The sequence below is a fragment of the Numenius arquata genome, chromosome W (assembly GCF_964106895.1).
Source record: "Numenius arquata chromosome W, bNumArq3.hap1.1, whole genome shotgun sequence".
Classification (NCBI taxonomy): Eukaryota; Metazoa; Chordata; class Aves; order Charadriiformes; family Scolopacidae; genus Numenius; species Numenius arquata.
In genome coordinates, this window is record NC_133615.1 from 29,313,383 (window position 1) to 29,325,729 (window position 12,347).

A 12,347-nucleotide genomic window follows, 5' to 3' on the forward strand; every position below is an offset into this window, starting at 1 on the left:
AGTACCACAGCAGAAGCCTGTTCCTGACCCGTGTGGAGAGAAGTGAGGATGGGGGAAATATGCAGCATCTATGCTCGTGCCATGAAAGCTTGTTTTCTCGGGGATCTGGCAAGCCTTTCCTGCCTTCCCTCACACACTGCTTCCCCCGTACCCTTTTCTCTCTTTGCGTGTCTGCAAGAGAATTGTGCTCCTCTGCCTCTTCCCTGGTATCTGGCCTGGTATCAGCCAGGGCTGCTGGTGAGAGAACCTGGGACTTCACTCTCCTTTTGCAATAGTTTTTTTTTGGGGGGGGGCATAGTCATGTACTTTATCTTCAGGTTCTTAATTTTCAGTTTCCTCCTGCTATACAGGAACACCACAATAGGATCTCTTAATAATATTTTCAAGAATACACATCCTGTGCTCACATTTCAATGGATTTACACCTGAAATTACTCTGGTTGCTGTGGTTTTACTTTAAGCTAATCCCTGTCTCTTCCCTCCTCCCAGCACAAACCCACCTTCTCCCCCTCCACACCCAAGGTTCGCTCTCCATACACTTAAATAAACTACAGCCCACTATTAACCACTGCCACAGTCTCATGTCCTGGATTAGGAATTAAATCAATTGAGAGTAATGGATCAATTAACGTATAAGCATTATGCATTATTCATGGAAAGTATCTTGGTGTTTCATATTGCCATCCTACCCCTGAGAGCCAAGTTGGACTATCTTTATGCAATTCTTCACCTATGCCTGCAAAGCAAAGACAAAACGAGGAGATCTGATTGAATACTATGCTTCACATGATTGCATTTAGAGAAGGGAAAAGAAAAATATAGATTAAAAATGAAATAAAATTAAAAAAAAAAAGCCAAACTCAATCCTCATCCTTCAAAGCCCCATCATGCTTTTTGACTTAATAGTAATTAATCACTACTGGCAAGAAAGTAATTTTTTTCCAGGTAGCCAGAGGAACATTTTTATCAGGATTAGCTAATAAATCAGCATGGCTAGAAAGGAGTTCAAACTCTTTTCAGATGTACTAAATAAAACTGATCTCTGAAGTGCTGGCAGCTCAGTGTCTATTGAAGCTTCACTCAAACCCTAGCCTTCAAAAAAACAATCATCATCATCATCATTCTTCCTTCCAAAGTCCAAAACTTCTAGGAGATTAAAAATTACTGTTTCTTTCAAGATGAATTTATGCAATTTGGTTTGATGAGGTGACAAGATTTCCCACCTGGCTTTTTTCCTAGGTTGCAGCTTTAGAACAGAAATGAAATGAAGGGAAATTAAGTTAGTATCTTGCTTAATTCAGGAATGTGTTAAACACATCCAAGCAAGACAAATGATCCCTCTCTCTCTCCCTCCCTCCCCCCCCCCCTTCCTGAGTTTGTCTCTGTGAATACAGGCATACAGTAAAAGAAAAACTGAATGGAAAGAGGAAGAATTCACATCTATGAAACAGAAATTAAAGTTAGCACATTGATTAATTACAGGTTTAAGATAGAACATAACAAAAGAATAAAATCTCATCAACAAATCAAAATAATCTCCCTCCACTACAAAAATCCTTTATTGAGGTGTTAGCTCAAAGATTTCCTCTACACTATGTTGAATGATTCTCTTCAGTGCAGTTTTTATTGTTATTATTTTTATTTTACAGAAACCTTAGGTAATTTTTGCAAACATATGCGTGCACACATGAGCTCAGTGGCTACTCTTACTATGTCTCATGTATTAGAGGAAACCTTCCAGGACCTTTCCTTCCCTGTACTTCTTACTATTATTTTTATTATTATTATTAATAATTATTATGGTATGGATGTCATGTTTAAATGATGCTCATCAGACCTTGATGTGGCTTCTAGGAAGCTAGTCTGAAAAGAAAGCAAGGTTCAAAAGGGCTACACTGATCATTGTAAATATGAGAAGGGTGTTTGGAGTGACCGGCAAGAAAGGAAGGAAGAAATATCCTATAACTTGGACTGAATCCCTGGTCCCCAAGCCCTGAAGATTTTCTCTGTCCTGTGAGAAACTAGTACTTTGCACTGTCAGTGTATATTTTCATTTGCATTTCCTGAGGGTGGAAGAGAGGAGGGGAGTGAGTGGGAAGGGGGAAGAGATGCCTGCTAAACATGCTGTTAAGTTCAAGATTTACAACTCGCCAAGGCATCTGGAAAGCTGGGAATCCAGTAATGCCGTTACCAGTGACTCTCCCTGCCAGGAGTCCACCAAGCTGGAGTAGGCACTGCTACTGAACCTCTCCTGTAACAGATGCAACTTCCACTTCCCCCATGGCCCCCTGCAAAACCCTTTCTCCTCCTGCACTAAATCTGGATTCACACCCCAATCACTTCTGATCTGATTTTTCTTTTCTTTTCTTTTCTTTTCTTTTCTTTTCTTTTCTTTTCTTTTCTTTTCTTTTCTTTTCTTTTCTTTTCTTTTCTTTTCTTTTCTTTTCTGAAATAAATGAACATGCACACACACATATATATGCAGAACCTGAGTTAATAAAGTGGCTCGCTTCACTCCTGGGTCTCTCCTGCTCCTAAGTGGGGCTACCATGCAAATTATCTTCAACTTCCTCCCTGCAAGTCCTACTTTCCTACCTGAAGATCTGAGCATCTCTCCTCCACTACACACACCCTCCCCCAACCCCCAAAACGTAGCTTCATCTAATCTGAAATGCACCTCCAGAGAGCCTAAGCTAAGCAGGGAAAGGAGTGGGCAGAGATGGAGCGAGCAAGGCATCACATGGGGAGTACGTCTCCACTGCCTTTAAAGAAAACCTAAGAAGTTCCTGGGATGGACTTTGGGCACATTAAAGTAGTGCTCGGAATATGCCTGCTCGGAGACTTCTCCCCTCTGGAACTAAACTGCAACCCATCCCTTCTAGATTACACTCTCCAACATACGTGTGCGCGCACACACACACACACGTCGTGATTTTTTGCACACCACCATCTCCCCACCCCCACCTCCCCCCTCCCCCCCGCTTGAGATAGATAGGCTTTTTTGCTTTTTTATTGTTGTTTATAACCCTCTTCCCACACTGAACAAAATCAAAATTAAATACTCCACCCAGAGCAGCTCACTCTCCTCTGCCTCTGGCTTTGGAGTGGACTGCAAATAATAATTATAACAGGAGTAAAAATAAAAAATTAAAAAAAAAGGGAAAAAAAAAGAAAGAAAAAGAAAAGGTGTCGGTGCCAGATACACAACAGTTGTAAAATAGGGGCTTCCCAGCTCCGCTCAAACATATGGACAGACGCACGGACACACGCCCACCCCTGGGTGGAAAATGTGCGGCTCCCAAAGATAAAGAAAGAAATCCTCTTCCTCTTTTCAGCACCACCGGCGTGCGGACAGCTCTTGCCCGCCCCGCCGCCCGCTCCTCTGCTTGCCTGGACGCCCCGGCTTCCCCAAGTGGCGGCATCTCACCCCCCCAAAAAAGGGGAGAAAGAAATAAAAATACTAATAAATAAGCCAAACGGAGCTGACTCCCTTCCCTGCCTCTCTCTCTTCTCTTTCCAGGAGGGTCTATTATTTCTTTCCCTGCCCCCCTCAGCCTGTCGTCTCCGCCCCCGGGCCAACCAAAAATGAAATAGAATGAAATTAAATCGAAAGGAAAGAGAGAAAGAGAGACCCAGAGAGGGAGCTGGAGCCTGCCTCCCTCTCTCGATCTCTCCCGGGAAAGTTCAGGAGGTAACTCACCTTTGTGCATGCCAGTGAACCTGTCCTTCAGCACCGTCAGTTCGTAGATCTTCCCAAACTCCTCGAAGAGCGGTTTGAGGTCTTTCTCGTCCAGATTACGGGGGATCTGCCCAATAAACAGCTTAATGGCATCCTGGTCCTTCATTGGGATGGTGGAAGGGTTTCCAGGGCTATGGTTTAATCCGTTCATATGCCCATTGATGCTGGGGTTGCTGTGATTGCTACTCAGACTGGTATTGTCTGGTTGTCCGTTTGCTAATGTGGCCATCTTTATATACATAGAGAAAATCTTCTTTCCTTTTTTCCCCCCTCTTCTTTTCTCTCTCCCTCCCTCTCTCCCTCTCTCTCGCTCTCTCGCTCCCTCTCCCTCTTTCACACACACACACACTCCTCCCTCTCCGTCTCTCTCTCTCTCTCTGGGTCTGATCTGATTATTTTTTTTACATTGAAGATCTGTGTCCTTTCCGTTTAAACAGGCTGGATCGGTTCAAATTCCCAGCCAGACTCGGGGATGGGGTGTGAGTGTGTGGATGTGTGTGTGTGCCGGGGAGGCTGTGGGTGGTGGGTTGCTTTTGCCTCTACTCTGGCTAAACACCCTCCTCCCATCCAACCACCCCCGGTCTGTCTGCCCGGGAGAAGCTTAATGGTATCTTCCAACACAGCCCCTGGCTATAAATAGCACTAGGCGCATGGCTCTTTGAAAGACAGTAAATTTCTATTGTGCCAAGTGAGCAAAGGGGAACGGTTGCGTTTTTAGGACCAATGATGATGATTGTTTTTCCTTTTCCTTTGCAAGCCCTCCGATCAATCGCTGTCGTTATAATTTCAGTGATCATCAGGAAATCTGCCTTTTTATTCAAGAGGGGAAAAAAACCAAACCCAAGGTGTTCTGACTTCTTCCTATTATGATGCTGTCTCATATTATGATTTCGCAACTGATAATAAAAGCAGTTCAGATACGGATGAATCCTCGGGCTCAGAGGTTGCTTTTGCTATTGTTGTGGTTGTGATGTTACAAGCTCTCTTTACTATATCTGTTCTTGTTGCACCTAAAAAAATGCATACTCTTTGTTTTCTTTTTTTTAAAAAATTATGATGATGATGATCAAGCTAGGAAAAGCGCAAACTGTATTACTGTAGCTCTTTGGAGAGAGACAAAAAATATCGAGATGACTTGTTAATTTTCATGCTGCTGATATTTATTTTATGTACAATCAGTACGGGCTTTATCTCCTATACTAGCTGCCTGTGGGGTGTGTGTGTGTATTGGAAAGGGATTGATAAAATAAGATTTTCTTGCCCGACTTTCAAGCCATGGGGATATTCTGTCTCTCTCTGATGGAAACAAATCGTATTTTGTAGTCATCAGGGATTGGGAGTTGCTTGTCCGAACAATGCTCTCTAGACAAAGTGTACTGTATGGTGGAAATGAAATCGGCTCTCCTTTCACAGCATCTGGGGGTGGGGAGGGCAGGGAGGCTCGGATTAAGGACACAACTCCCCCTTGTCTCCCAAATAATAATAACAGTAATCCGGACAGTAACAAAACAAGGTTCTGCGTGTGCTCAGAGCAATTTTTCTTTTTCTTCCCCTTTCCCGTGCAAACGGTGCGGGGATGAAGCTCGGAGAAACACCAGCAGGCGAGCGCGTTACCTGACTCCCCACACCCCGTGGTCAGGCTGAGCCACAAGTCTCACGGCTATCTCCCCTATCCCGGGGCTGCCCGCAGTCCCGTCCCCTCCCCCCCCCCCCCCGGCCGGCCCGGGACACCTCCCGGCACCGCGGGGGCTCCCAGCCGTTGTTCCGGGCGCCGCCGGCTGCTCCCCACGTCGGAGGCGGCGGCGGCCCCGGGGAGTGGGCTTGGAGCGGGCTATCCCCCGACTGCCCGTCCCCCGGGAGCGCCGGTAACACGTGTGACTGTAAACGGAAGGAGCAGCCGTGGAGGAGGGACGTTATTAGTTTAAATTTGCAGTGTTCCTGCATGTTTTATTGACCGGAATTTATTTTTATTTCTGTTTTAAAAACAAACAAACAAACAAAAAAGGATCAAAACCACAACACCTTTGTAGCAGTTTTCACTTTATTTGGCTTTTGTTTTAATAACAGAGCAGCAAGGCAGTGTCTTGTCCCTCCTCCCTCTTAAAAAATAAAAATAATTTTTAAAAAACCAAAAATCAACCCAATGCAGGTAACTCAGCTATTACAACTATTCCTTTGACTGGGAATCCTCCTGTGCCTTAAACGAGCGCCCCAGCCAGGAGAGGAGCGCGGAGGGGCCCGATCCTGGGGGGTGTGGTCCGGAGTCTATGTGGGGGGGGTGCAGAAGGGGTGCGTTCCTCTCCTGGGCGACCGACGGTCCCCGCGGGGAAGGGCAGCGGCGGGGCGGGGACCGAGCCCGGGCCCGGGCCCTCCAGTTCTCCTTCCCGGTGCCCGCACCTGAGAGCGACACCCGAGCCCAGCCCCCGGCAGCCTTCGCTGCCTTTTACGGCTCTTTAAATCTCTTTCGCCGCTATTGGGGAGGCAGCTGTTGTCAGACGCCTAATGCCGGGCTGGTGGAAGGCACCGCGCATTCTGCTGTCTGACCAGGCATGCTATTTATTGGGGTCTAAGGAGAGGATCTGCCTGTCTTCCCTTTCCAGGCACGCACTTACAACGTTTAAAGGCTAAAGATCTGACGGGAGCTGCGGGTGGGTAAAACCCTCAGACAGCCCCTCTCCCAAATTTCCAGCCCCGTGTCTCACCTGCTTTCAAATCCTGCCTTGTGCCTTGGACTCTGATAACAGAATGACAACAACAACAAAACCTGCATGAAACAAAATCTTCTGGCAGCCCCCCACCCTGAATGAGGACATTAAAAATCTTAATATCCACTCTTTCTGAACCTTAAATCCGCACCAGTGCGCACTGGCAGCCCAGAAAGCCAACCGCATCCTGGGCTGCATCAAGAGAAGCGTGGGCATCAAGTCACGGGAGGTGATTCTCCCCCTCTACTCTGCTCTCGTGAGACCCCACCTGGAGTCCTATGTCCAGCTCTGGAGTCCTCAACACAGGAAGGACATGGACCTGTTGGAATGGGTTCAGCGGAGGGCCACAGAAATGATCAGAGGGCTGGAGCACCTCTCCTATGAAGACAGGCTGAGAGAGCTGGGGTTGTTCAGCCTGGAGAAGAGAAGGCTCCAGGGAGACCTCATAGCAGCCTTCCAATAGCTGAAGGGAGCCTACAGGAGAGCCAGAGAGGGACTCTTTGTCAGGAAGTGTAGTGACAGGACAAGGGGTAATGGTTTTAAATTGGAAGAGGGGAGATTTAGATTAGATATTAGGAGGAAATTCTTTACTGTGAGGGTAGTGAAGCACTGGAACAGGTTGCCTAGAGAAGTTGTGGATGCCCCATCCCTGGAAGTGTTCAAGGCCAGGCTGGATGGGGCTTTGAGCAACCTGCTCTAGTGGAGGTGTCCCTGCCCATGGCAGGGGGGTTGGTACTCGATGATCTTTAAGGTCCCTTCCAACTCTAACCATTCTATGATTCCATTCTATGATTCCACCTGTGATAGAGCTAGGATGGCTCACTGAAAGAAGACTTGTTAAACCTTTTTGAAAGAAGGAATATCCACTACAGTGATAAGTGAAACAGCATCTGGTACTGATCCATCCCAGGGATAGCTCTTTTAACACCTTGTCCATGAGCAGGCCACTCTACCTGCATTCATGACTTATCCCAAATGAAAGCAAATTAAAAGAACAGGGCAGTGAAAAGAGTCATTTTGTTGCTCAGCAACGAAAGGATGCCCCTTTTACAATAATACATATATTTTAAAACTTTGAGCTGGTCCATGCCCCGTTTTCACAGAGCCGTAAGTACAGTGATTTACAAATGTATGCTGTTCAAGTACAGCCCCCTGGTGCACAGTCACAGCTGTGAGGGGTGGCAGGATGAAAGAATACGGACACGAATATTGCTACAAGAGCTCTGAGATGAACACAGCTGCTGCTGTGAATGGAAATATGCTATATCCCATAAGCACCTTTGCACATGTACAAGGGGCTCTAATGGATTTTAAACAGATACAGGCAAAGGAGGAGTGAAATTGTTATCTATAAACTAGCATTTGCAAAACCATTTTGGTCATTTGCCAGACCATTTGCATTTGGTCTCAAAATTGGAAAGTCGTGGGTTCGAAGGATGGACCACTCAGTGGATCAGGAACTGGCTGGATGGCCATACTCAAAGGGTTGTGGGCAATGGTTCAATGTCCAATTGGCAGCCAGTGACGAGTGGTGTTCCTCAGGGGTCGGTACTGGGACCAGTGCTGTTCAACATCTTTGTCGGAGACATGGACAGTGGGATAGAGTGCACCCTCAGCAAGTTTGCCGATGACACCAAGCTCGGTGGCATGGTCAATACACTGGAGGGAAAGGATGCCATCCAGAGGGACCTGGACAGGCTTGAGAGGTGGGCTCATGCAAACTGCATGACGTTCAACCAGGCCAAGTGCAGGGTCCTGCACCTGGGACATGGCAATCCCAGGCACAAATGCAGGTTGGGAGGAGAATGGCTGGAGAGCAGCCCTGAGGAGAAGGACTTGGGGGTGTTGGTGGATGAGAAGCTCGACATGAGCCGTCAATGCACACTGGCAGCCCAGAAAGTCAACCGCATCCTGGGCTGCATCAAGAGAAGTGTGGGCAGCAGGTCACGGGAGGTGATTCTCCCCCTCTACTCTGCTCTCGTGAGACCCCACCTGGAGTCCTATGTCCAGCTCTGGAGTCCTCAACACAGGAAGGACATGGACCTGTTGGAATGGGTCCAGCGGAGGGCCACAGAAATGATCAGAGGGCTGGAGCACCTCTCCTATGAAGACAGGCTGAGAGAGCTGGGGTTCTTCAGCCTGGAGAGGAGAAGGCTCCAGGGAGACCTCATAGCAGCCTTCCAATAGCTGAAGGGAGCCTACAGGAGAGCCAGAGAGGGACTCTTTGTCAGGAAATGTAGTGACAGGACAAGGGGTAATGGTTTTAAACTGAAAGAGGGGAGATTTAGACTAGATATTAGGAGGAAATTCTTTACTGTGAGGGTAGTGAAGCACTGGAACAGGTTGCCCAGGGAAGTTGTGGATGCCCCATCCCTGGAAGTGTTCAAGGCCAGGCTGGATGAGGTTTTGAGCAACCTGCTCTAGTGGAGGTGTCCCTGCCCATGGCAGGGGGGTTGGAACTCGATGATCTTTAAGGTCCCTTCCAACTCTAACCATTCTATGATTCTATGAAACAGTTCCCAATTGAGAAATGTTCCCAGTGTAATCACAATGGGTCCAGTTCAGCAATCCATATTGTTATGGTTTGAGAGAACCCATAACAATCTATTGTTGTTAGACAATTATTCTATCACCCGATGACCCCTCCCCACCCGGAAAGGGGAATCGGGGAACACAAAGAAAACACAAGGGTTGAAATATAAATAGATTTAATAGACTAAGACTAAATAATTAGCAATAAAACTAAAGAACCAGTATTAATCCCGATACTGATATAAGATATACAGAAATTATACTCAGCCATCTATATCAGTAGGAAGCTGTGCACTCCCAGCAGTGGATAGCAAGTATCGGACACTGCGAGCGCAATGGCTTCAGGAGGAAGGGAAGGCCTCAGGGCTCCGGCACCGGGGCAAGGAGTTCCCTGGACCACCGCCATCAGGGAGAGAGAGAGCTACGCAGCAAACTTTTCTAATTTATATTGGATGTGACGTTCCTGGTATGAAATACTCCTGTTGGCCAGCCTGGGTCAAATGCCCAGGCCTCGCTCCTCCTTGTCCCTGCACCTGGCAAGGCTCGAAAACACTAACCTTGAATCCCACAGAGCCTGGCTGGCTATAAAGTAAATATTTTCACAAATTCAGACACTAGAGTCTTCTAAAAGTGTAATTTTCCCCAGCATTAGAAGAAAAGTTAGTCCTGTGTCTCTCAACCCAGGACACATATGCAGAGGAGTCTACAGGAATCTCATAAGAATAAGGCATTTTGTAACAAGCTCCAGTTTCTCCCAGAGAGTAAAAATTATTTATCTGCTTGGAACCAAAATAAAGCACTTTAAATTTTTTCGCTTTTGTTTTTTTTTTTTTTTCCTATGTGTCTACTTGCAGGAAAAATAAAGCACCCCCCTTCCATGCACATTTACAGCCCCATTTGCTCCTACTCCTCACTCTGTTTAGTGTCTTTTTTGGGGGAATGCAAACACTATTTATTTTGGGGTAGATCACCAGCAATTCGTATGTCCTCAGAAGAAATACTATCCTGAATCAGCACAGCTAGAAGAATGCACTGACACTGCTAGGGCTGCAGCAGAGAGATGCAGTGGTACCAGCCACAGGTATGCACAAATCTGTGTGGGAAAGGGTTTGCAGCACCAGGCTTTTGCTTTTAATGTGCTTTTCAAAGGGCTTGATTGATTGCTGTTAATCCTGTGAACATCTTCGGTGTTGTTAACAGGACTGCCCACATTAGTAAAGGTACTTGCATGCATTAGTATGCTCCTCATCCCCATGACATCCTTTCCAATGACTTCCAGGAGGGCTGGATCAGGCCCTTGCTAGCAGCAAGTTTTTAATGAACACCGGTTGGTACAGGGAAGGGGGGGGGCATAGGGATACATCAGTCCTGAATATATTCATTCTCCAGGAAATGTGCAAGTAAAGAAGAAAGGCAGGAATAGGCTGAAAGGCTGCTGGAAGGGGATTCTTCTGATGAACTTAAAAACACTGGACCCATAGCACACAGAACCATCATTTGCTGAATGATATAAAATATATTTCAGGACAGTTTTGTTACAAATAAATAAACAATATATGTGAATTTTGTTTTTAAATAGTCAAAATAAATTGCAGGCAAGTTTCGTTCCCAATAAACAACACGCATGAATTTTGTTTTTAAATAGTAATGTATCCTTCTTTAGACCTAGGAAGCTAAATCAGCCCATATACTCCCAGATTCTCTGTGAGATTTTCCAAATAAAACATGAGACTGTTTATAGCAAAGATACACATTCTGATCATGTCACTGAAATCGGGAATAAGCTCCTTAACACCAATGTATTCTTAAGAAGCAGGCATTCTTTTATTTGGTGCTGGGGACATGGGGGATCTCTCCACCTAACATGTCCACCGAATGCAAGATTCACAGAGACTTATATCCATACAGAATATGCATAGTCATTACATTTCTCAGAGCTCATTATAATGTTCACATCACCCTGGCACATGGGCATTAACCCCTTTAGGGGCTTCATGGAAGGTCTTGGGTGGTCCCTAGTGGTGTTCGGTGGTCACTCAGGAGTGAAGTCCCAGTGAATTCTTGGTGGTTCTTTCCATATGAAGCCTTGACTTGGAGTGTCCTGTTTGATCAGGATGGCTGGTTTGCCCTGATAACTCTTTGTGTGGATCGGGGAAGGTAAATGCAGAAGCTTTTGCAACTCCTCCATTTATTTTGCGGGTTTGTAAACAGGTTCTTTCTGATGGTATTCTCCACTTTTTGTTTCTGTTCATATTCACGAAAGGCGCCCTTAATCCTTTTAGTTACACATTTACATATCAGCTGGAGTTTCAGTTACTGATTGTAACAATCACAGCTCAAAGATACAGCTCTCAGTCTTCTAACTCAGCTGGGATTGTTTACTTCGGTTTGTTAGGCTTTCTAGGGAGCGCTGACAGGATCAGGGCTTATTAGTTATGTCATCAAATAAAATAATTGAGAGCTGCATGTGAGCCTCTAATATACCTAAGAAAAGGAGAGGGACCATCATCCGCTAAACTTTGGGTGAGAACCCAGGGAACAGGGATCAGGGGATCATCCCTTTTCAGTAATATGTATGTCCCTGTACATAACGAGTAATGAAAGCAGGCAAGCCTGTATTGTAGGGACAATAATTCTTCATATTAATATGGTCCTTTTCATCATCAAATCATTGTACAATCATTAACAAATTAATGCCCACAGCACCCCTGTGAGGAAGGGAGATTTCAATTTAATAGGATCTGGTAGCACCGCCAGTTACAAAGATTTCCTGAGACTTTCTACAATAAAATCCTGTTCAGCGTTGATAAACTGCACATGTTTTGGCTGAAATTCTCTAAATTGTCAAGTGAGTCAAATGAGATGCTTTGTAAAGTGTGGCGTATGAAGAAATCATGGACTCGTAGGTCATGCAGTAAGCGAACCCAAATTCAACCATCTTTATTGCTACACTGAGAAACTTACATACACTAAGACACAAACCCACTCCCCTCGTAATGCCCAATCATGGACTTACAAAAATATTTTCTACCTTCTACTGAGCTTATCACAATAATAGGTACTCTGCTAACAGGACAAGTTTCGGTTCCCAGACTGTGTTCTGTTTTTGTCAGGATGAGCTTCAGGATGTGTAACTTATGTTTCTCATCCTCCCCTGCTCTCAAGGTCGCTACTGGCACACACTGTTGCTCCAGATGCACGTAAATCTTAGCTGTGTGAGCGAACTTTAACCGAACCCACAGTAAAGCTCTCCTATCCCCATGCTTTTTTACAGCATGATACTAAGAGCTGACAGGAGGTGAAGCTCTTTAACAAGTGTGGGAAGTAACATAGCGACAAAGGATGAGGAGAAGGATGAGGTACTTAATGCC

At 45.7% G+C, this 12,347-nt stretch overlaps 1 protein-coding gene across 48 annotated transcripts in view; it reads right to left on the reverse strand.

The window, feature by feature from the left end:
- LOC141476573 (CUGBP Elav-like family member 4) overlaps window positions 1-5,540 on the reverse strand; it is an 800,950-nt gene extending 795,410 nt beyond the window's left edge. For 46 of the 48 annotated variants that reach the window (XM_074165331.1, XM_074165308.1, XM_074165333.1 and 43 more), the window contains exon 1: window positions 3,701-3,980. In XM_074165331.1, the coding sequence (XP_074021432.1) occupies window positions 3,701-3,980 (280 nt within the window). Of the gene's footprint in view, window positions 1-3,700; window positions 3,981-5,514 lie in introns of those variants that run through there. The other 2 variants (XM_074165334.1, XM_074165323.1) reach the window with 2 other exon arrangements.
- Between the last annotated feature and the right edge of the window lie 6,807 nt (window positions 5,541-12,347).